General features: G+C 39.4%; 1 protein-coding gene across 3 annotated transcripts in view; it reads right to left on the reverse strand.

Moving 5' to 3' along the window:
• The window catches only part of CPQ (carboxypeptidase Q), a 156,601-nt gene that overhangs the window by 47,365 nt on the left and 85,441 nt on the right, over positions 1-23,795 (reverse strand). For all 3 annotated transcript variants that reach the window (XR_009961942.1, XM_062604605.1, XM_062604606.1), the window contains one exon: positions 8,314-8,425. Coding sequence is in view for 2 of the 3 variants with exons in the window: in XM_062604605.1 (XP_062460589.1) it covers positions 8,314-8,425 (112 nt within the window). In the remaining variant the exon portion in view is untranslated. The remainder of the gene's footprint in view (positions 1-8,313; positions 8,426-23,795) is intronic.

Consider the following 23,795-nt stretch of genomic DNA (forward strand, 5'->3'; position numbering starts at 1 on the left):
TCAACAAAGAACTCATTTTGTCTTGAGGTTCTTGGTTAAATGAAAGCTTGCAGAGAAGCAGGACTCCACAGGACACAGGGCAATACTGTTATGGAGGGCTGTATGCCTAAATTTACCACCAGATTAACAACTTTGTACGTCTGCAGTCACTCCTCTGCTATGCCAACCCAGTAGGGAAATTGAAAATTCAAGTATTTGCTAAATATGCATTCAATCAAAGGTTGAAATGAAGGAATAATTGCAGATACAGTGTAACAGCATATGCAGATATTTCATACCAAGTAGATTGAATAGATTTGCAAAAGGTGAAGGTCAGAATAAAATATGCTACTTTGGGAAAGTGGAAAGAATGTAAGAACAAGGAGTTAGTATCAGGCATATTTAATTAAAAAAAACAACAAAACCTACAGTAAAAGCAGACATTTAATCATGTTTCACAATGTATCTGCTAGACAGAAAACAACTACACCACCACAGCTACAGGAAATTTAGAAAAAATGTTTAACAAAATTTTTGGAAAGTAGGTTATAGCTGCAGTTATATGACTTCAATTAAACTAGCAGAAAAGGAATGACTCCAGTGATCATTTCTTTAATAAAACATATCTTTAGTCCTCATATATTAGCCAGTGAATTTGGACTCAAGGAATGTAACTTCATACAAAGACTACAGTGAAGTGCATAAAAATCTGTCTCAGGGTTTTCCAGTCACATTAGTCACGGGTATAATTCTGATGAGAGCTACAATTCCAATTCTAAATAAGTTTTAAAGGGAAAAAACCACCTAAACAACTCCTTATGGGTTGCATAAAACATAATTCAGGTAATATCTTACAATTTTTACATGCTTTGTTTTAAAAACATTTCTGTGTTTTTTCTGTGCCTTTCTCCTGTGAAACAGAAATTTGGTCATGCCAGATCCATGTCCACATCTATGGGAAAGTTGACTCATGAAACTGCCCATAATGCTGGCTGAGAGAGGAAGAGGGGAGCTACACATAGCACCTATCGCCACACATTTCTCCCCTTCTTATGTGTGAATAGATCATTGTCTAGGAATGTAGGAAAGCCTGTAAAAGGTGTGATGGCTGGGATTAGACTTTGTCAACAATCATCCTTCCCTCATCAGGCTGCTCTAGTGGCAATGGCATCAGGCATCCTGCCCGAGGTGCAGAAGAGGAAAATGTGCCCTGTTCATCTACTTGACTCCTGGTATTCACTGGCTCTGGCAGCTCCCCATAGCAAATATTTTTTTACATGGTAGAACAGGATTCCCAGAAGCACTTGGAGGCACGGTCTGAGCAGAAGACTTCCTGGTCTAATGTGGCACACAGACATGTCTGAACATGAGCTCAGTGCATGGGACAACAGCAAACACAGGGAAATGTTTACTCTGTACCACAATCCATCACTATAGTGGTCTTTGGAGTGCAGCCCTTCCTGAAGTCTACACTGATTACCTCAATACAGGCAGGAGTTCATTTAGCAATAACTGGTGATGTCTTACACTGCTGCAGTTCAAGTGATTGAAGGGAAAGAGGATAAGGTTGTAATCTGGCAAATTCACAGCACAGCCATTGGGCTTCTTCCAAAGATGCACCCCATAAACACATACCAGCAGTAGCTGGTGGACACATGTGCACCTCTGGGTTTGGCAGGGCACCAAGACTAGACTAGCAGTGGAGCAAGCAAGACCCAAACGCAGCCAGGGAAAGGTAGAAAACACGTTTCTGAAGAAGGAGAGAGAGCCTGTGGGTAAATGTTGCCGAAATAAAAACTGGGATGTGAACAAAGGACCTGGTGACTGACTGATTCCTCCTGTGCTAGCAGAGATGAGACTGAAAATAAACTAGACTGTATTGTCAAGTAGCAGACCTCATCAGTTTCTCTTCTTAACAGGTTGGAAAAAAGGTTCCAGCTGTTCTATTTTAAAAGAGACACAACAGTTATCATGTCTGAAGTTTTTCAGAAGCAAGCAGTGAAATTCATCCACCAAAATTGGGCTCCCTACAGCAGTTAGGAAGCTTAGAATATTATGATTGTAAAGCTAACGCTGCCATATGACCACTTTCTAAAGACATTTCTCTATTGTTACTCAGTTCCCTCAAGCTCCAATTGGGGATAAAAGCCTCCCATTTGTAGCTCTGTAGCACAAGGTGACTTTGGTGGTGCTCCCCAGGGTAGGAGCAGGGCACAGCACTTTGACCTCAGAGGGAAATGCCCCTCGGGCAAGTGACACAGGAACACAGCCAGATCAGGAGCAAAGAGGCAGCACTGGTTAAAGCTCTCAATTCATCGATACAAACTGCCTGCTTCTTGCTCAGATATGTTGTACTGTAGTTGTATTAGTCCTGAGCATGACCAGCACAGTTGTAGCCACAGGTTTGAAAAGGTGGGAGAACACAAACACCCCTTTCACAGAAACTGACAACCAACATCTAGAGCAGTATCAAGTCCCACAGGCTGCCTGTCCAACCTGTATAGCCAACTAAAGGCAAAATAACAGCACCAAAATAAATCTGGGGTAATTTTATGCTGACTTTTTATGAGTAGCAGCTTAACTAGTCTGTCACCGCACCTGGAAAGGCAGCTTCTTTTGTAAACATCATGTGGCTCAGGAACAAGAGAAACTGTGTTTCAAATGACACCAGAGCATTAACCAATCCAAAGTAAAAATGCTGCAGGAAATGTCATTGGCCATCTCCAGAGATGCCTCTTTTTGCACACAAACTAACAAATGTAAAACTTGGGAATTAGAAATGCAACCTGAAAACAAGTTGGGTTTGAGATTTCTAGACTGTAATTAGCAACATAGCTGTTGTTCTGCAAAACTGGAAAACACCCTTTTGCTCGAGTGCTGCCTCTCCTACAGCTTCCAAATGCCCTCACACCACATCAGAGTTCATGCAACACCCTGTGGATTCCCTTGGCTTGAAGATGGGAACCCCTCAGCCCTTCTTCCCTAGAACACCCCCAGAGCCTTCCCATCACCTCTAAACTACCCCAAACAACAACCTCACTACTGCCGTAGCAATATTTACTACCTATCACACAGAGTTTGCAAACAGATTAAGAAGAAAGAGGCCTTGGTGCTTACACCAAGGGTGCTGATTAACCAGGAGTTCATCCTGACAGCGAAGGCATAAAAGTGAAGTTTCTTCCTGCCTCTCCCTCAGCTGGGGCACAAATGTGCTCATCCATCTCTCCTCAATCACCCATTTGCAAAGAATACATCACAGCTTCATATTCTAAGTATTTCTGTGCCTCTATCAAATTTAGTTAAAATCAATCAAAAGGTTAAAAGCTGCAGAGGGCTGGGGAGGGCAGCAGCTGCCAGACACAGCTGCAGGCAAACTGTGCATTGCACAAGCTTACTGCCTCCAACACCCTGCTGCAGTTCTGAAGGGTAATTTCTTAAGCATCAGAAAGCCTCAGATAATCCCAACAGCCCTAGCTCCAGTGATGGAAACGGAGTTTACCAGTTCGGACCAGCTCATAGACTGCCTCAGCGCCTCTAAAGATGTCTTTATTGCCAGAAAAAGGAATCAAGAGCAATAACAGGCTGAAACTTTCATCTTCATTCACATAAACAACTTCTGTGGAAACACTTCCAGTTCTCCAGTTTTTAAGCACATAAACCATGCAGCAGCTCACCACAGAACTTGCCAATCAATGGTGTGTATAAGCTTCAAGGGTTCCAGGGAAAAACAAGTCTGTTTTTATTTCCTTTGTGCTTCGTTAAACTTCAGCATTAATTGGGAGAAAATACCCCTTTGGATAACATTAGTCAATACAGCCACTACTTGGTGAGGTTTTTTTGGGATTAGCTACTGGCAGAGCAAGCAATTGTGAGAGTATAGTTCATATAGAGAACTTGATACGGGTGCACTAAGGGAAGAAAACACTCCAGTCCAGAGATGCCTACAGCCATGTTCTGGTACCAGCAGGTGCACAGGCCAGTGCTGACATTTGGCTATACATTGCTCAAAGAGATGTTTCAAGATTGAAGCTGCAGCTGCACAGAAGAGATAGGGTTTAGTCTTCTGCACAGGGTGGCTGTGGATAAAGCCATTTAGAGCAAGATTCACCCTGCTGAAATGTAGCCATCTAAAAGTCAGTGTTTGGTCTGAATTTGGTGCCTGGTTTCCTCCCTGTAGAAGGAGGAGAGGGAACGACACCTCCATAAGAGCCCCCTTCCTGTCACCCCAGTGTGGAAGTTGGACAGAGAGACATTACAGCTTTGAGAAGCAAAATATTCAGACAAACTTGAAACTTTCCACTTTTTAGCTAACTGTACTGTTATAGCTCTAAATGTATTTAAGAACTACAGTAGTTCACAGCCTGCCCCGGTTTTTAAAGTCCTACTCTTCTGAAATGTACACAAGGCTTTACATGAATTAAATATTTTTATTCCACACTCTGGTGATATAATACAAAATTATGTCAGTTCAGCCTGGCCTGCATGTAGTTCCCTTGCTTTCAAAAAGGATCAACATCCATCTGAAGTCAGAAAGTGAAAAGAAAAAAAAAATCTTATACCAAAAGGCTGAAGTTTTAAAGACTGTAAAACTACCTCAGACTGTGCTACTGTTGTGTGCCCTTGTAGGGAACCCAGAACTATTGCAGTGTCTGAAAATCTACAAAAACACCAGAAGGACAAAAAATAGATCAATATGGTACATAAACTGCCCATTCAATTAAGAAAATAAAAGCTAACTGTGAAGATTCAGGAAATACAAAGGCTAACACTGATTTACTTAGAAGTAAAAGCAAAAACTGTTAAAAAATCTTACTTGAGGCAAGAAAAACACTGCACTTCTTAAAATAAAATATAAATTGTATAACCATAATTTTAATGACTTTTCAATGAATTTAAATATATTTGGTCCCAAGCCAATAGCTATTAAATGGCTTGTAGGGGAGGTTATGTTGAAAGTATGGAATGGTATTTAAACTGTAATCGTTCTTCAAGTACATATGGAATTATCAAAATTCTAATTAACAGGCATAACTTGAGTCCACCAGCCATGTCCAAGGGTCACAGTGATATCACGATAAAGTGCTATTAAACCATCACTGAAAAAAACTATTTAAATAGTGTAGCAAAATCTTGCCTTCGTGGAACCAATGGATCATGGCAGAAGTAGTGCCAGCATTTCTCACTACATGATAAAGACTTCATATTCTAGAATTCATATTTCAGAATTCTTGCTTCAGCTTGAAGATCATATCACCACAGCTGTAAGATCACACAATCACAGAATCATAGAATGGTTAGGGTTGGAAGGGACCTTAAAGATCATGTAGTTTCAACCCTCCTGCCACAGGCACTTACGCTTTGGTAAACTCTGACACAGTTTTTATGGCTACACAACACACCATGACTTTAAGACTCCCAGTACGCTGTAAAAAAATTCTACATGTTCACAGAGACAAGCCAATTGAGTTGGCTTATCCCCATGTCAAATGTGTTTGGTGGGCTAGCCTGAGACTAAATCTGTCAGGGTCCAAAAGGATATTAAACTAATTCTCCACAGTTCAAAATATAATGCTTACCCAAAACATGAAACAAACATGAAATTCATTTTACATAAAACTCATTAACTCATTTCTCACACAACCTGCACATCTGTTATTTTGTTGTCCTTTTTGTCAGATTCTTTGTGCATCATTAGATACAAAATCTGCATTAATCAATCTGTTATGGAAGACAATTTATAAAATGCCCTATCCCCCATAGTTATCTACAGGTTAGATGTGATGACCCAGAAGCCCTCTCCCAGCTTTATGGCTCTGCAGAACACTGGTATAACAAGAAGAGCTGAGAAGAACAGCTGCCGAGAACAGAGGGCATCAGCAAAGGCTCCGGCATTTCCCAGCTGAGAAAACAGCATTTCACTACAGGTTGTACAGCAAACACACAGGCTACTACCAGAGGAAATCAAATATTTGAACAAGCAGAATGATGCATTTCAGTCATGCATGAAGAGAAACTCAGTGAATAAGAATTATAGAATGCCACCAGGAACTTGCCCTTAAGTGACACAAAGCAGTTTGCTCTGAATGGCATAGAATCAGCAAACACAGAAGCATAATTATTTTTTTTCTCCTGCAGGTGAAGGGAGCACAGACAATTTTCCAAGAATCATAAAAGAAAGATTAAAAACCCTAAAAGGAGTAGGTCTGGACTCTTCTGTAGAACAGTCCTCTCTAGTTTACTTTTACAAGACAAAAAAAAAACAAACAACAAACCACTTTGTTTTCAGTTACAAAATGATATTCCAATCATTCCAAGGCTGGGAAAGTGAGAGATAAGAGGTTCAAATAATGCAAAATAAAAGAACAGGAATTCACGGGGACGTCTGATGTTCACCACTGCAGTATGAGAATTGTTAATCGCATAACAGAGCTTCTCTACAAAGAGCTCTTCAAGAAACACTGAGATCTTTCAAGTACACAAATCTTTGTGATCAGAAGCAGGGGAAGCTGGTTTATAATTTAAACTTTGCCAGAGCTAAGAGCAGGAGCAGCAGCTGATTTTATTTTTTAATGACTATGCGGTGCATTCCTCTTGACCACAAGCTCTGGAAAAAGGAATAATGAGTAAAAATAGATTCCATGTGATGAAGGGGAAAAAGCATCTTTGGATATCAACTTGACAATCTAAGAAGTCTGTTTTGAACTGGTTTTGAGTCATATAGTGACAGAAGCCCATATGGAAGTAAAATTAGCAAAAAACTACAGATGAAGACTGAAATTTGCAGCTTGGAGACCAGAAATCAGACTGGCCATGGCAGACTGGGTGCAGCAGGACACCAGACCAAACCTTGGGAAGCTTGATGTCTGAAAAACACAGGCGGATGACTGTGCAACTAGTTCCCCCCTGCACATACACTGGCCCTATCTCATCTTGCCTTGTGGACCCCTTCTCCCACCAAACACACCCTATGTAGGCATATGCAGACAATACTCTCCTACAATAACATACTCCCTGCAGCCCACAAAGTCAGATGAAGCACATGAGAAGAAAAAACTGGCCTTTCAGATCCCACACGTGGGGGGCCTATGCAATCCAGGAGGCAGTAGGATGAGCAAGTCCACACTGTTATTTTATCAATAGCACTACTGGAACACACATATCCAGGCATGAAGCTACCTCTTCCTATTTCTTTCCTTCTTTAGCTACATTTAGCATTGGCAGCATGGGGGTTTAGTTCAACTCATACTCCTGCTGAGCAGAAATTGTGGAGAAGGGAGACCAGCAAGTACAGGGTTGACAGCCTGTGTGTTAGAATATCAACTTCATCTAAGTCCAACTGATGTACAGACCAAATTCCAAAACCCCACCAAGAGCTCACCCTACCGATTACCAAGAAAGATTCAAAGAAGTGATCCCTGGAAGCACAATGTTGCTTTGTATCCCACAAACCTATTGCAGGAGGACACTACAGTATGCAAGGCATCAATGTCAAATGTTGCTTGGTGAGATATATGAGCCCAAAGCATTTGACAGGTCACCATGGTTAAGCCAGATTTGACAGAAGTATATCCTTGTAATGATGACATTCAAGTGTGTGCTTTCTCTGACCAGGATTAGCTTTGCCAAGGAAATCAGCTGTCACAGTCCAAAGCAGAGACCAAGCACACAGCAACATAAAAGCAGCATAATCAAGTACAAATCTGAGAATGCACTGGTTTGATGTTATAGATGATTTTTTTTTTTTTCTTACTATATTTACATGTAGATGAAAGAGGAAAGACCAGAGGAAGGACCATTGTCTGGATCCAGTCCTAGTTAGATGCTCTTGAGAGAGAATTAGATGAAATTGTCTTGAGAACTTATCAAGAACAAGGGGTTGGGAATTAAATTGAGTAGCCACTGTAAAGCAGCATATAGGACAGTGAAAGATTAAGAATGCATCAAGTGGCAATGTTTGCTTAAAAGGCAAACAAAAGTATCAGAAGGCTATCTGCGACTTCACAAAGCTTCATCTTCATTGAATAGGGAGGAACTCATTGAGACAAAATGAAAAGGAGTGACTTCCTTCTAAGGTATCTAGATATTATATCTTACACTGAGGTTTCATTCTGTGATGATGGTGACCATGAAGGGTCGTGGCACTTTCTAGATCATTGGCTGATGTGTTGCTTTTGGAGGAAAGAAGGAGTTAACAGACAAACTTGCAAAATACTTATACAAAATATGAACATATGTGCTCAGACAAATGGGTAAAATAGAAAATTCAGTTTAGACAATATCCAAAATGTCCTGGAAATATAATACCTTAGAAAGATTTTAAAATAAAATATTTACCCAGATCCTTAATGAGTGATAATGCTTCCCATGATATAAACGCTCCACCACCGTCATCCATAGCTCCCTGCCCAACGTCCCAGCTGTCCAGATGTCCACTCACCAATACAATCTGGAAAAGCAATTACAAGAAAATGTATCAACATGAAAACCCTGAATCAGAAAAGTCAGTTGAGTATTTAAGCATTTTCATGATTTTGTCATAAATCTGGCTTTTTTAATTTAGAACAGCAGGAAGGAAACATTTCAAATAAAACTAAAACATTTTTCTGTAGTCGCTGCATATAAATCTGGAATGATCAAATGCATCCTACTTCTTCAAACCAATGTCCAAATCAAACTAGATATGCTGTGAGAAATGTTTGTTTAAATGAAAGGTTTTGTCTTGCACATTAACAAAGTGAGTACTTTCCAGAGATAAAGGTCTACTACATTGTAGAATGGTGAAAACGTCTTCTATATTTTAGCTGTTTAGGCCTCTAGGCATGAAATTTGATTAACCTTATATGTGGGTGCGTAGGGAAGAAATACAAACTCAGACTAAGTGTTCCCAGACAGAGGTTGTTGTATTATTATACCTCTATGGTTCCTGTCACAGGGGACCTCTAATTTATTACTGGATCCCCTATGTGCTACAACAATGACAAGGTATTTTATAGTTCCATTAGTCATAAGAATATTTTAAATTAAAAATGACATGGTAGCAAGTCCCAGAGGGGTTTTCTGCAAAGAAAGTTTTGTGGCTACAGCAGAGTATAGTAGTAATATATATCTCCGGAAACACCAACTTTCAGATCTGAACTCTTCAAATCACTTCAAATGTTGACAAGCAGCATCAGACCAATACCAGAAGTGGGACAGTTCCCTAACTGGACCTGAAACTGAAATGCTGGTGGATCTGTGATTGCAGTGGTAAGGTCAAGGAACGACAAAAACTCTCAGGCACTGTGGTAAAATGATGAAATAGCACAAAAACAAGAGCAGGCAGCTGTTGCAGTGCACCAGGAATCTTTGAAGAATTGATACCAGTAAAGAGTGCCCTTGGGATAGGGTGGAAGTGGAAGTATCCAACCTATGACAGCTCAGCACTAAGATTAAACTGAAGGAGACCCTGGAGTATCTGCCTGTGCCCTGCCCAGAACTGGCCATACACGAGGGGATGCTTCCCACTCTCTGGTCAGTTGTTGTCAAACAGTTGTGGGATCTAGAAAAAGGTTAAAAAGTGCTCATTCTTCCTGCCACATTCTTCTTCCTAAGGGAGGAGAAACTCCTGGCATATCCTCTCAGCTTTCATTCACCACATGACAATTACTCTAGCACTGAAAATGAGAACATAGCAAGTCTTCCCTATTATCACCCCTGGAGGGTAAGAGCCTGTGCTCGCAAGTGTGCAGCTAGCATCACAAGGAACCTGGGGCCCAAGCATAAAAATCTCTGTTTTTCTCTTCACAAGTGAGAAATCTTAGTACGTTTTCACTGGTTATTAAAAATAATGGACAAACAGATCACAGCAAGGTAAAATGCATGAAGTGTTCAAACAAATGCGTTGTTTCATCCAACCAAATACAAATTCAGGTAACACAACTAAAAGGCCCCTTTGTATTAAACAAAGGCCATGGTAAATTACTAGCCATATCCATTGTATGGATCATATGTCCAACCAGAATGCACCAAACACCTCTAAATTCAGAAAACACACTATGAAATATTTATAAATGTGTATATTATAAAACCGAGAAGTGTCATGTCTTAGAAGCTGGAAAAGCTTGTGATCAAAATCTCAAGAGCAGCTTGCTCCTTCCCTCTCAGCTGTTTCAACGCTCTTTTCTGCTTGTCCAGCCTTAACTCAACATGTGTTTGCTTTCCAGCACAGACTGGTTTTCTTGGTAGTAAACAGACTTGCTGCAGCCTTTATTCCAAACCCTCCCCTCCACCAAAAGTGCTTAAATTTGGACAGCAGGCTCCTCTGTAAGAGTCTTAGATTTACTCAGGAGCTATTCCTGCAATTTAATGTCATGATCCTCGAGGCCCAGCATGAAAGACTGCAAATAGCAAGTTTTCCAGGGACGCTGCCCTACAGTAGATGTACTTCATGTACTGAAGCCCTCTGCTACAATACCAACATAGCTTGAAATGTAAGAAAAGCCATGCCAGCTTTGGAGGTAGAAACCTTTCTGAAACGAGAGCAGAAAAGAAGTGCAGAGCACTTCTGTGGTACTCCTTGGGTTTCAGACACTTCCTGATTGCCCAAGCAGCCTTTTTTTCCAACCAGATTCACATATCCCTCATGCTCTTGCATCATGCTTGTAGTAAGCGTAGTTAAAGCCTTTCCCAAAGCTTCGCCCGTGAAGCCGAGCCATCAATATGGGAGGATGAAGCATACATGCACACATGCTTGTAGGTGATGAGGGCAACACTGGAATGAATGCTGCATAGAGTTCATTCAGGCACGTGCACCACCACTGCAAACTGCATATAGAGGACTGAGCTGAAACACCACTGCACTTTGCAGCCAACTGATGCAGACTCATTACTGTCTACTCAATAAGGAATTTTTAAATAATAATATTTATTTTCTTTTTAAAGAGCAGGAAGGGCTCTGAGCGAATGCACAGCTGTCTGCCGTACAAAGGAAGGACATTCCACAACTTCAAAATCACCATCCATGTGGTCTGTTGGTTCTTAAATGAAAAATTGGCTTTAAGAAGACAACTATTCACTCTCCTGGGAAAGAGGGCTTCAAGCTGAAGTGAATTATTTAGAATAAGTTTGTAAACTCATTTAGAGAGAACCAAGCTTACAATAGAAGCAACGCCTTGTCTTTAGCAGTGAAAGAATACCTCACTAATGCTGTTCCCTGGCAGCAATCCCAACATGAGCATTTGAGAAAGAATTACTCCTCATTTCTGTGAAACAACACATACTGCAACTAAGAAGGAAATTCTGAATCAGAAGAAGGTGGTGTAATCTCATTTGGGGTTACAGACTCCAATCATAAAGCATCGTTACCAACTCCCACACATTACACCAAAACAGATCAAGGTTCAAGCGGATTGAGAAAGTCAGATAATTTTATGGATGAACTTTCACTTAAATTTACTTCAGCTGATGCCAACATCAATTACATAAATACAACCAATGTACTTTTATGTGAAAGCTTCTTTAGAACAGTTGTTTTTTTAAACTTATGCTTTTGTAGCAGCTGCTAAAATGAAAGTTTCAGTGATCCTGCTTATAGCTAGCCATAGACATTCTTAAAGTAAGACACAGTCATAAAATAACATAATCACTATGTTTATCTCAGTCTTTAAGTAGCTATAATGTGTCTGGGCAATGAATGGAAATATTTCTGAGATTCACTCTGAGCCACTGTATTATTTAAAATAATATTATAAAATAATATTATTAGAATTCTCTGTACAGGTGGGCTAACAACAAAGGCATTTAAAGCTATCAAGGATGTTTGATTATTCAATTTTCCACATTGCTTTCAAATCTGTTACGTGGTTCTCAGGTCTAAATTTACAAACAGACTAATCACATTTATACAAAACATCCCTATAGAAATGTCAGTACATGCCAACAGAATGTAAGCACTGCAAAGCAATGGAAGCAAGTACATGTAAGTATTCATTTTAAATATACAGAGAAAACTCAAGGAACAGTATAGGGCAATATACTGTTGTATTTATAGAGCAATACAAATTTGCCAAACTGACACAAAATAAATTTAGGATAAGACAGCTTGCATGCAACATGACAACTTAAAACTCATCTTTTCTGCAGTGACACAGCTAAGAAATGCTATTCTAGACATAGTCCTGAGACAGTACCACAGAAGTGTATCTTTGAGAAGCATTTCAAATAGAAGATGAATTATTGTATTTCCTTCTGCACCAGCATTATCACCTCTATTGCCTTTATTGGGATGCCTTTAAGTAATGCCCAGCATTTCAATCAAGCATACTGAAATAATGTGAAATTTAGATGATATCTTACATATTTATGTGAATATATATTTTCATATTTTATATTTTAAACCCAAGAAGATTAAGAACAGGAACTACCCACTCACATACATTTGCATACGTCATGGAGTTATCCTTTTCTAAGCAGGATGGGTTTTGCCAGTAGAAAAATAATCTCACATTCCCTGTGTAGTCAGACACGCCTATTGCATTTGTCATGCAAAAACTTCATGAAATGTAGGTGAGCTGCCTTCTGCTTGGTTAGGGGGAATTTTAAGAAAAGTTTATTCTACTTTTAGTTAGTCTTCACAATCTCATTTGCTTCTATAGGGGTACAAGGCAAAGGCTTCTTTCTATGCAACATTAGGTATTATATACAACAAACATCATTACAAAAGAATTCTAAGAACATTTTCAACAGAATTTAATCTAGAATAACATTTGTATTAAGTTGTGAAAACCAGCTTTCAAAGTTATTTCATGTCACTGAGGTAGAGGGTAATGAAACAGTAAGAAAACAGTCATTCGTCTTTGCCCTTCATGGATGACGAAGACTTCTTGGATTTCATGGATGGAGGTTAGGGTCCACAAAGTAGGATGGAATCTGACTACCAACACAAACTCTTAGAAAAGCTTAGTAACAACTTTCATTACCCAAACCACTGAAAAGCATTTTTCCTTACATCTTCCTCCAGCAAATAGGGAAGATAAGGAGCACCTTAACTTGCACGGACCACATATGGAGAATGGGATGTCCAAGAACTAAACAGGGTATTAGAACCAGATCAAGTATCTTTAGTGAAGACATATTCAAACTCCAAGTATCTGTATGCCAAAACTTCAAGCTAAAACAGTGAGTGCTCTAGACTGTAACTTGAGTTCTTTTCAACTGCTCATCCATATTTTCAGCCAACTACTGCCAGAAGTTAGTCATTTGCTCAGGAAAAACAGGTCCACAGTGTTCCAGCCCATTTCCCAATTACATGGAAACTCACAAAAGGCACTTCTATTCAAATTTGTGTAATTCCTTTTTCTCCAGTTTGCATCTAAATATGTCCATCTTATGTGCTAGGTACAAGGTCTTACATTATTTGACTGGATATTTGTTCTGCATGAATCCCCTCCCAGCATGAATTTGTTCCCCTCCCATTTGTTCTGCATGAATCTCCCTCCAGCATGTTTGTACAGTACTTAACTGACACATATGAACACCACATATTGTGATTTGATTCGTGTTTGAACTGAAATTAGAAGAAAACAGAAGTCAGATAAGAATTAGGATCCCCTATTTAAGCCAATCAATCCAAACTGATAGATCGATCCCCAATTCAATCCAAAAAATGCCTGTGATTATTCTCTCCTTCTGCAAACACTTACTACTCTTTTTACCACAGAAACACTTTCTCACCTCACAATTTGCTATTTTCCCCAGTCCCAAATAAAGTTTCTGAAGCTAACTAAACCATGACTAAAAAAATGAATCCCAGCTTCACAAAGAAACCCAGCACCAAATTCAGGCCTGTGCTCCTAAGCATAGGGAGTACATTTTGGTTAATTTACCCATTTGAATAGCATGACAAATATGAACTGCCAGATGGCTTCAGTTTATCAGGATATAAAGATTTTTTTAATTTCACTCTGTTAACAGCATGAGAACAAGGGAAGAGAGAAAGACAGGATATCATGCACCTATCAAATAAAACAGCTGGCAGGACTAAATTTAAGCCCATCATGCTTAACTTGCCTTCACAGCTATGATTAAATAACGTCTTCATATACACAAATTTGCAAATTAAGAGTAGCAAATCTGGCACAGTAGTTTTAGGATGTATTAGCATCATCCACAGTAGTGCTTGTAAATACCTTCTGGAAAATGGCAACACCAAGCAATATGCTTTTCTATTGCTTATCCACATAGCACAGCTGGCACTAATGTTCACAGCAACCTTCCTCTTTAATAATAATTCTTAGTTTGCAGACTGTATTCTGTTTCTCCCTTTCAAGGAAAATGTTCTGTCATCTCAGTGGAATAAAATGTTGGTGTGCAATTAGTTTTTTTGCCCTGACCCATTCTCTTTGTTACTCCACCCCAAACCTTTCTCTCTTCAACTCCCACAGCAAAACAGATAGCAAATTAAGAGTTATCAATTCTTCCTACTTCATACTTCATGTTCAGGCAGACTCACATTGCTGTACAAAACCCAACATTCCTCAAGTTTTAACATATTTACAGAGCTATTTATTTGTATATTCTGTAAATCACTCCCTTGGCTTTTCCACCAAAGTCCTTCCAAAATCTAAGCAATCAGAACTTGTAATCCTACATGCTGTAGCAGCACACAGACTGCAGCAAACACGTTACACATCATCTTCCTTTCTGGAATCCAACCCAGCTCTTCCAGCAGCAGGGCAGTGACTCAAAAGAAACTTCTCAAGCACTGCATAATAAAGATGATAACTATTTAAAAAGTTTTTGCAGGGATACTGTGTTTTGCATCTATACTACCATTACCTCAAGCTCGGCTTCTCAACATGGGGGAAGGCAAAACTTGCAAAGTTGAGGACCCATCAGCAGCACAGCACTATATGGCATGGGATTAGAATTAGACTTACATGCAAGGTTAGATATATACATATAATACATATGTATTTGAATAGAAACTCTCCTGTATTTAAAAATGTGCTGTTCATTCCTATTGGAAAAAAAAAAAAACAACTTTGTCCTATTATTTTTAAACAGGTCTACTCTATTGTGTGTGATTCCATCAAATTCAACACCAAAATTCAAACACAGAGCTATATCAGACAGATTCAACTGTAAAAGAAAAATGCTTGCTTCATAGAAACTCTTAGTGAAAGTCTACCCTGACCGCTCCCCAAATATTTGTTTTAGGCTACAAGTACGTGAAGAAGACCTGTGAGTTTCTGTACTTGCCTCCAAGAAAACTCCAACTGCCTTCAGTTAAACTGCAATTGGATTAAATCATGCCCTAAATGTAAATCAGGAACATTACCACATTTAGTGGATTTTATTTCATATATATAAGAATATTTCTTCATATTAGTTTTTAGTTTTGGTGTCCAAATGATATGACTTCACTACAACTCCTTTTATTAGATTTCACACACATTAGGAATGGTTCTTAAATAATCAGTCTGGCTGTTTCAACTAATTCACAGTCCTAAAGATAGAGTGAAGTTCAGAAAGAAAAAAATGATTAAAACAACAACTGTCGTTTCCATTTACTATGTAGGGTAGTAAGTCTTAACTTCCAGGCTTCCGATTGAATGATAGATCTGCACATGAAACAAAAGTGACTCACTTGGTCACACAAGAATCCAACCCTGTTATTGCTAAAAAGCTCATTAACCGTCAAAGAGCCCCTGTGTCACAATATACAGTAAACTCTTTAGAGCTGAATCTCTACTTCATAAAAGTGATTGAAAATAAAGTGTTCTTGGAAAGTATTGCAACCAAACCTCTCTGAAGTGAATCTCGAAACCACTGAGTAGTTAAATAGCATGGGCTGATACCATTTGGGGCATACAGAACAGTGAAGGAGAAAATTAGTCTGGAAATAAATTAATACTGATAATGGAATTTTAGTAAAGGTAACGAGATATAGAAACTCTATGAGCATTCAACAGACAACCAAGTGTTGGAATTACTACCATTTTTGTGTTAAATGTTGGCTTTTAAGACTTTGCATTTCCATATTTACATTCCCTAGCATCTTCTATTTCCTATTTCCTGAGCTGTAGCATTTCAGAAATAATAGTACTCTATAATACCGTATTTCAAGACTAAAGATTTTAAATTATATATTTCAGTCCAGCTCTAGACATTTTAAGAGGAAAAGTCATAACAATAACTACGGCTAAACAAGACCAGGTATCACTGAAATATCACTTACCCTTGCATAAAGATGATAGACAATATTGTAGCTGCTGGTTTTCTTGTCCAAAGTTAACAAAGAATCTCTGCAACACCCCTATATGAAGCCGAAACAGCATCCAACCTGATGTGCAGAGAGAAACAGTCTTCTTTCTACATTTATCAAAGAAAGACTTCCCTTACACATGTGGCAGATGATTTGTGTATGAAGAAAGGGATTATTTTATGACATAGAGTTCTTGTATTTATATATTTTCCACTTTAGGGGTATAAATGATTCCACATTATTACAGATCTAGCAACATTCACAGATATTTTATCTTTGAAATTTCTTTCATCAGGAATCAAAACTAATCTCAGCTAAATAAACACTAATAGCTATTGTTACCTTTCTCACTGAATTGTTTAAACTGTCCTACTTCTTCCACGCTGTGATACTATGCACTACTGGCAAGCACCCCAAAACTGTAAAATCTGTAGGTACTTCCTCAAGAAAATTACAAAACTATTGTTTCCTCTTGAGCACACTCGAGAACCCCTGAAGTCAGACCCATGCCCCACTAGCACCGTCTTGCATTCTGAGTAGCCACCTCTGAACTGTCCTCTAGTAAGTAGACTTCATTTTACAAATTATCCAAGAAGATTGCTGATGGAAGTAAGTCAAAAAACCCTTAGATGGCTGTAATAACTACAAGGACTACAAGAAAGGAGGCATCAAAACATAACAGGTCCCAGTGCCAAACACAAAGCACCAGAGAATACTTGAGGTCAGAAAGGACCTCTGGGTGCTCACTGACTTCCATATCCTGCTCACAGCAGGGTACAAGGAATGAAGGAGGTCTCTGGAGTGCACTAATGATGATGTGGTCTCAGAGGTGACCAAGGAACCTATGAGGAAGATGCTCTGCTCGACCTCATAGTTACAAACAAGGAAGAACTGATTGGGCATGCAAAGGTCTGCAGTGAACATAAGATGGTAGAGTTCAGAATCCCAAGAGGAGGGAGCGAGGCGAATTTCAGGATTTTAGCCCTGGAATTCAGGAAAGTAGATTTTAGCCTGTTCAAGAACCTGCCTGTAAGAATCCTATGAGAGACAGAACTGGAGAGAAAAAGGGCCCAGGAGAGCTGGCTGATTTTCAAGGATTATGCTGGGGCTGACCAGCTGAAAAGCAGCTTGAAGGAAAAGGATCTTGGGTTGTGGTGGACAACTAGTTGACTGTGAGCCAGCTATGTGCCTGTGCCATAAACAAAGCCAACAGTACCAGGGTTACACCAGGCAGAGAGTTGCAGGAAGGTCAAGGGAAGTGATCCTTCCCTTCCACTGAGCACTGGAGGTGCACATCTGGGTACTGTGTCCAGCTCTGAGCTACCCAGAACAAGAAGGGCACAAATATGTTGGAATAAATCCAACCAAGAACCACAGAGAGGATGAAGAGACTTAAATGTCTGACAGAGCTGGGACTGGAAGACTTAGGGAATCTCATCAATGTGCATAAATACTTGATGATGGGGGAAGTAAAAAAACCCAAATTACTGTTCACTGACAGAACAAGAGGCAATAGGTAAAAACTGAAACAGAAGAAATTGCATTTAAAAATAAGAAAGAAATGTTTTTACTACAAGAGTTGTAGAACACTGGAACTGCTACTCAGAAAAACTGGGGGGTCTCCATCCTTGGACATATTCAAAACCCATGCCCTACACTACCTGCTCAAGTTGACCTGGCTTTGAGCACAGGGGTGGACTACACAATCTGCAGAGATGTCTTTTTATAATTATGACACTGATTACAGAAAAAAATAATCCATATTTTCTTCTGGGTTTAGAAATAATGCACATTTCTTTTGGTTCTGAAAATTTCAGTAAAGAGACACAAAAAGTAGCACACAACTTGGAAATCAACTCTACCAAACCCAAGTATGTCTTTCCAGATCCAGACAGCTAGTAAAACTTCAATCTTCAATATAGTATTTTACTGGCACAAGACAAAAGACCTATGTAGGGCAGTCAAAATCATGGTAAAAATTAAAAATTAAAAAAATATATGAAATCATTTTATGGAATCATTTGCAATTTTTGTCTTTCTTACTTTTATGAACTGATGCAAGAACCCACAGAATTAGGGCAGTTCTTGGCTTGCAACATGAAAAAAAAGTCTTTATCTTACACTGACCCTAAAAGTATTGTTTTATATATTGTATGAGACATGCCTCAAAAGTCTCAATATCGTTTTCAGATTACAAGTTTTCTTTCACCAATTATAGTCTCTTCCATTTATTTTAGTTTCTGATAATTCAAACAGCGTTTCTATTGAGGCTTTGAAAGTGGACTCAGAAAACTTAATTTCTTATTGTTAAATTTAAATTAGTTAATTATATTGTATTTATCCTTTTATCAATAAAATGGGACTGAACACTGTTTATTATGTAGGAAACCATTGATGATTAACACTTATTGCTATATTTTATGACAGCATTCATGGAAAATACTGAGAAGTGGAGACTCAAAGCCTCTGCCTTATGTTGATATTACTGGAGCTGTATCTCCTTATGCAAACAAAATTTCAGTCCACAACTTCTAGTACCTGCCTACAGCCCCACAGAAACTGGAGTCGTATTCACAGAGACACAGCTAAGTACTTACAAGTAACCCTGACAGATTTACCTCCTCAATTCCCATTAGTGTATCTCAAAACCCCAGAGTTTTCATACAAAGTGATAGCTCACCCTTCATGTTTATCTGTTCTCAATTTCTCTGTTTATAGACTATTGTGAAACTTAGAGTGTTTGACGCAAGTTTTGCCAAGATGGAGAAGAGACTGATTTTTCAAACTCAGACAATTTCTGTTAAAGAACAGATGAGACAACTGCTGTCAGGATGATTGCCAGGGTGGAATTTCTGCTTAAAGTCAAAAGAGATTATGTCTGTTAGAACCAGTAACACAAGGACTTTGGAATTCATTTGGAGTGCAGGGGACTTCAGAAAACCTGGTGCAAAGCACAGCTGTTGTGAAGTAAGACAAAACAGTGGCATCACATACTTCAAGGTGATTACCATATCACAGACCTGGAAACTGGTTCAAGTGTACGAGTTGTTTGAGCACACTGTGGCTACTGCCTGTTGCCATCTTTTAATACATGCACATGAATGTCCAAAGGGTAAGCGTGCACAAAGAAGGGCAACAAAACTGGTAAAGGGCATAGAGCACAAGTCTGATGAGGAATGGCTGAGGGAACTGGGGCTGCTTAGCCTGGAGAAAAGGAGGCTTAAGGGGGATGTTATTGCTCTCTACAACTACCCAAAAGGAGGATCGAGCGAGGTGGGTGTTTTGATCTCTTCCCCCAAGAAACAAGTGCTAGAACAAGAGGAAATAGCCTCAAGGTGTGCCAGGGTTAGTTTAGATTGGGTGTTAGGAAAATTTCTTCACTGAAAGGTTTGTCAAACACTGGAACAGGCTGCCCAGGGAAGTGGTGGAGTCCTCTGGAGGTATTGAAAAGATGTGTAAATGTGGTGCTTAGGGACACGTCTTAGTGGTGGACTTGGCAGCGTTGGGTTAATGGTTGGACCTGATGATCTTGAAGGTCTTTCCAACCTAAACTATTCTATGATTCTAGGCCAAGCATAAACCAGTACTTCCCTTGCATGGAACAGACAGCAGATGGATAGCTCATAACTCTGGACAAACCCTGGAGAAAGACAAAAATCAAGTCAACTGCAGTAAGAGGAAGGGAGGAGATACACAAATCCCTTGTCCTGCCTCTTTCCAAAACCATTGTGTGATTACCATAGGCAGGGTACCAGAAAATAGAAGTGACCTCATTTGGAACTGGTCCAGTGTGTCAGAAACATCTGACTATACACTGGAAGGGACACACAGAGTGATTACAGCACTCATCCCAGAAGTGGGAGAGGTGTCCTTACAGCTACACTCTGGAATCAAGCTGAGCCGTGCTTTTTGCACATAGGTCTCCATCTCCTCTCTCTAAAGCACCTATAGATTGGGTGCAGGTTTTATCATCTCTGACATTTCACACATTTCATTATGTCTTCCATAGCACAGGAAATTTTATGAGCTTGTGAAAATGTTCATGGCAGGATTTTTTTCCCCCATGTCCAGCTACAGAAAGGAAATCAGAAAGAACACCAGAAATGCCAGCTAGGTCCAGGCTATACAGATGGGTTTGTCTGATGTGGGTTTCTGTCTACTTGGACTTAACATCAAATTTATGTCCTTAGGCCACTCAAATCTGTCAGTGTTAACTAATACTCCCTGTCACTTCACCTTAGATTTGAAACCCTGACCTTCATCTGAAAGGTTGTGTGTCTTACTGCCAATGCCACCTCCCTCTACTTTCTCTTCCTGCAGCTGCAAGTTGAAATAACTTGCTTACTTAACTATCCCTACAACCCTCAATTTCACACATGACAGAGGAATGTATGCTCATAGAAATCCTGGTATCTATACAGCACTGGCTAACCAGCTGGCAAGCACCGACTGCTATTAGACATCAGTCTTCAATCACCTCCAAAATATGCATTAAAAAGACCCTATATTCATTCAGCCCCCACAACCCTGACACCACATGCAATAACAGTTTAATGAAATCTTGTGTCATACTAAAATTATTACTGCTGTTCTATTTTGTACTTCATTTCATATCTGTGTTTAAATAAATTTAATTTCTCCTTCAGGCATTGTTCTCAGAGGCTCCTATTCTAATTTTATTAGGGTTTGTGCCTTTAACTTTCAAAATTAAACACAATGGTTATCACAGTAGTACACAAAACTGATTATATGTCCAGGATTAATAAGCCTGAATAGCATATTTAGTCAAGAATCTATCAGGGCTGTAGCTGCTTAATTATTTTAATGGCTGCATGTTAAAAGAAACTTATCCTAGCCTTTAAATAACCTTCTGACAAGATTGCACACAGAGAATTAGGGACCTGAGGAACAAGATTCTCTTAATGCATCCACTCCAGTCCCTTTTGTCAGATGTAGCTGCCCAAAAAATCTGGTTCATATGTTAATCATTTGAATGCATTCAGCAATTCTTATTCTCATGTTACTGGATTTAATAACACAACAATTTCAGAATAACTGATAGGAATCTGTAGTTTTCTCTAAACTCTTCTCTTCCCACTGATGTCTTTTAAAATTTACTACTGACTTTCCAAGCCATTCTTGGATGCTTCATTCCTGTTGAAAGAAAATAAGATGCTCCAAGGTTGGCCAGCATTCTTATGTCCATTACATTCTTCTCAAGAGACTGCAGCCTTTATGCATACAGTTCCCTTTTTATCCACATAAGAAAGGGACAGACCAAAAGGAATGTGAGCCACTGGTTGGTTGAAAGGTAGTAACATTAGAAGGCATTTTAATTATGGCTTTGAAAAACGCTGATTGCTAAATAAGGCCAAGATAAGCAGGAAATGAACATTTATTCGACTGGTCTTCCTGACCAACTGTAAGCAAAAGTGTTTACCTGGATTTTGCATGTTACAAATGAAACAAAATTCAAATTCACTTGGTCTATTACCAAGAGAAAGAAAAGGCAAATGCTAGTCCTGCCATATAGAAATCCCTCAGCTTGGTAGGGTAACTTACTTGAACAGCAGCTGTCAGACACCCTCTTGGGAAAAGGCGCTCCAAAGAACAGGTCCTCTGCAACGCATATGCCCCTAAAACAAGTAAGCCGCATGCTCATTTCTGAAACCACCTACACTCATGTAGCCCAGAGTGCAGTTGCAGATCTCACTAATAATTAACATTTACTCAGCTGCAGAACGCGTAATACTTACACTGCTACCATAATTACACCATTATAATTGTAACTGAGGCACACATAAGGCAGAAAGACACAGAACTAAAATATTTCTAGGACTTAGCCTACAAACTTTGCAATCTAATAAGCAACTTTAGTTTCCATTCCACAACTGATTCAGAGTTATTCTACACTTGCCAGTACACATGCCTTTCAAGACAAAGCTAGCTAATGTTTTATTTCTTAAAAAAAGACATGAGGAAATAAGTTAGTAGAAACAGTAAAGAAGAAGGGTTGACTCCAATTTAAGTATGTCACCAGAATTGCTGATGACTTGTTGACAGTATCATCAAATCAGCATAGGTTTGAGAGGAAGAAATTTATTTGAACTGCTGCCTGGGAACAGATACTAGCTGGTGCTGTTGCAACATGTCCTATGTTCTGAGCATGTCACCAGCAAAGCACAATTGAGTACCAGAAGTTCAGAAAAGACACACAAACACATACTAAGTGCTCTCTTGCCTCAACAGTTATCTCTGCCTCTCAAGCTACAGCAAATTCTTGTACTAAGGACACAATCTCTCCAAATTGCCCCAAGGAAACACTGAGAAACAAAACCAGGACTCAAAACCAGGTGGTAAATGTACTGCAGAAAAGATTTAAAGTGGTTTATGAGACACCTGAGTTTCCTCTGGAAAAAAACGACAAAGCACAATAAAAGCTCAAGGTACATTGAGCAGGAACTGCACTGGCAAAGGATGGGCTTTAAACAGGTGTCTTATGTAATAAAAACAGTTGTGTTAGAGATGCCAGTGATCTTCCATCACAGGGTTGTCTTGGCATCCACACACACTACCTTCACTGTAGTGTCTGGAGACCTTTCTTTGCTCACTCTCCAGGCTATCTTGATCAGCAGTTGTACCCATATATCCACACTGGTTTTCATGAGCAAGAAAAGCATAAGTATCAGGTTGTAATTTAAATCTTCCTCCCATCCTCCCCATTCCCACTTTTTGAAGTTCAGGGTGGGATCTGGATCCCAGCGCAACTGACAGGGTTCCCCTCACAGGTGCGAAGGGTCAGCCACCTTCAGTGGGTTGACAGTGGCTACCAGGCAAATCAAAAGAGAGAGCATTTCTCTCCTCAAGATGTTTCTCTCCTCTCCCACTGCCCAGATCAGGACAAATCAGAGCAAATTTATCTGAAAGACAGGAAAAATGATACTCATAGGATGGAGGGGAGAGGGCAACCTTCATTCAGCAACCAGTGAAAATGAGACATGCATAGACTTTATCACATTCCTGGAAAGCTACTCTGTCATCCAATTTTAGTCTTTTCTTCTGCCTCTCCAATATTCAACTCTAATCTCCTCTCAATTTATTCAGCCCTGAGAGCCTACTTATTGACAGCTTGACCACTGCAGAGGAGGACAGGGAGAAGAAAACAAGAAAACACTTCATAAAGCACCATCCATCCTCAGAACTCCATAATGGGCCATACATCTTCAGATATAACGTATGCATGCATTCTGGCCAGAATATGTAACAGTTCAAGCACCCTTAAATGTCCCACAAGTTATTAAATTTTTAGTTTCCAGAATCTAATCTCAGATCATCAAAGACCTAAATCAACAACAGTTTATATACAAAATGAGATGCACATGTTTTTCAATACGAGAAAGTGCATGCATATACAAAATACAATAGAGTGTTACAAGATTAAAGTTCATTTAGCATGACATTTGTAGCAAATTCCTTTTCTGAAGTAACACTGCAGAACCCAGAATTATACCAAAACCAGAGAAGTACATTTTTTTATACTCAAGGGGAAATACTGATGGTGAGATTATCAAGG

This window comes from Pezoporus occidentalis, unplaced genomic scaffold (assembly GCF_034315485.1).
Source record: "Pezoporus occidentalis ecotype Australia unplaced genomic scaffold, CSIRO_AGI_Poc_V1 ctg87, whole genome shotgun sequence".
NCBI classification, from domain to species: domain Eukaryota; kingdom Metazoa; phylum Chordata; class Aves; order Psittaciformes; family Psittacidae; genus Pezoporus; species Pezoporus occidentalis.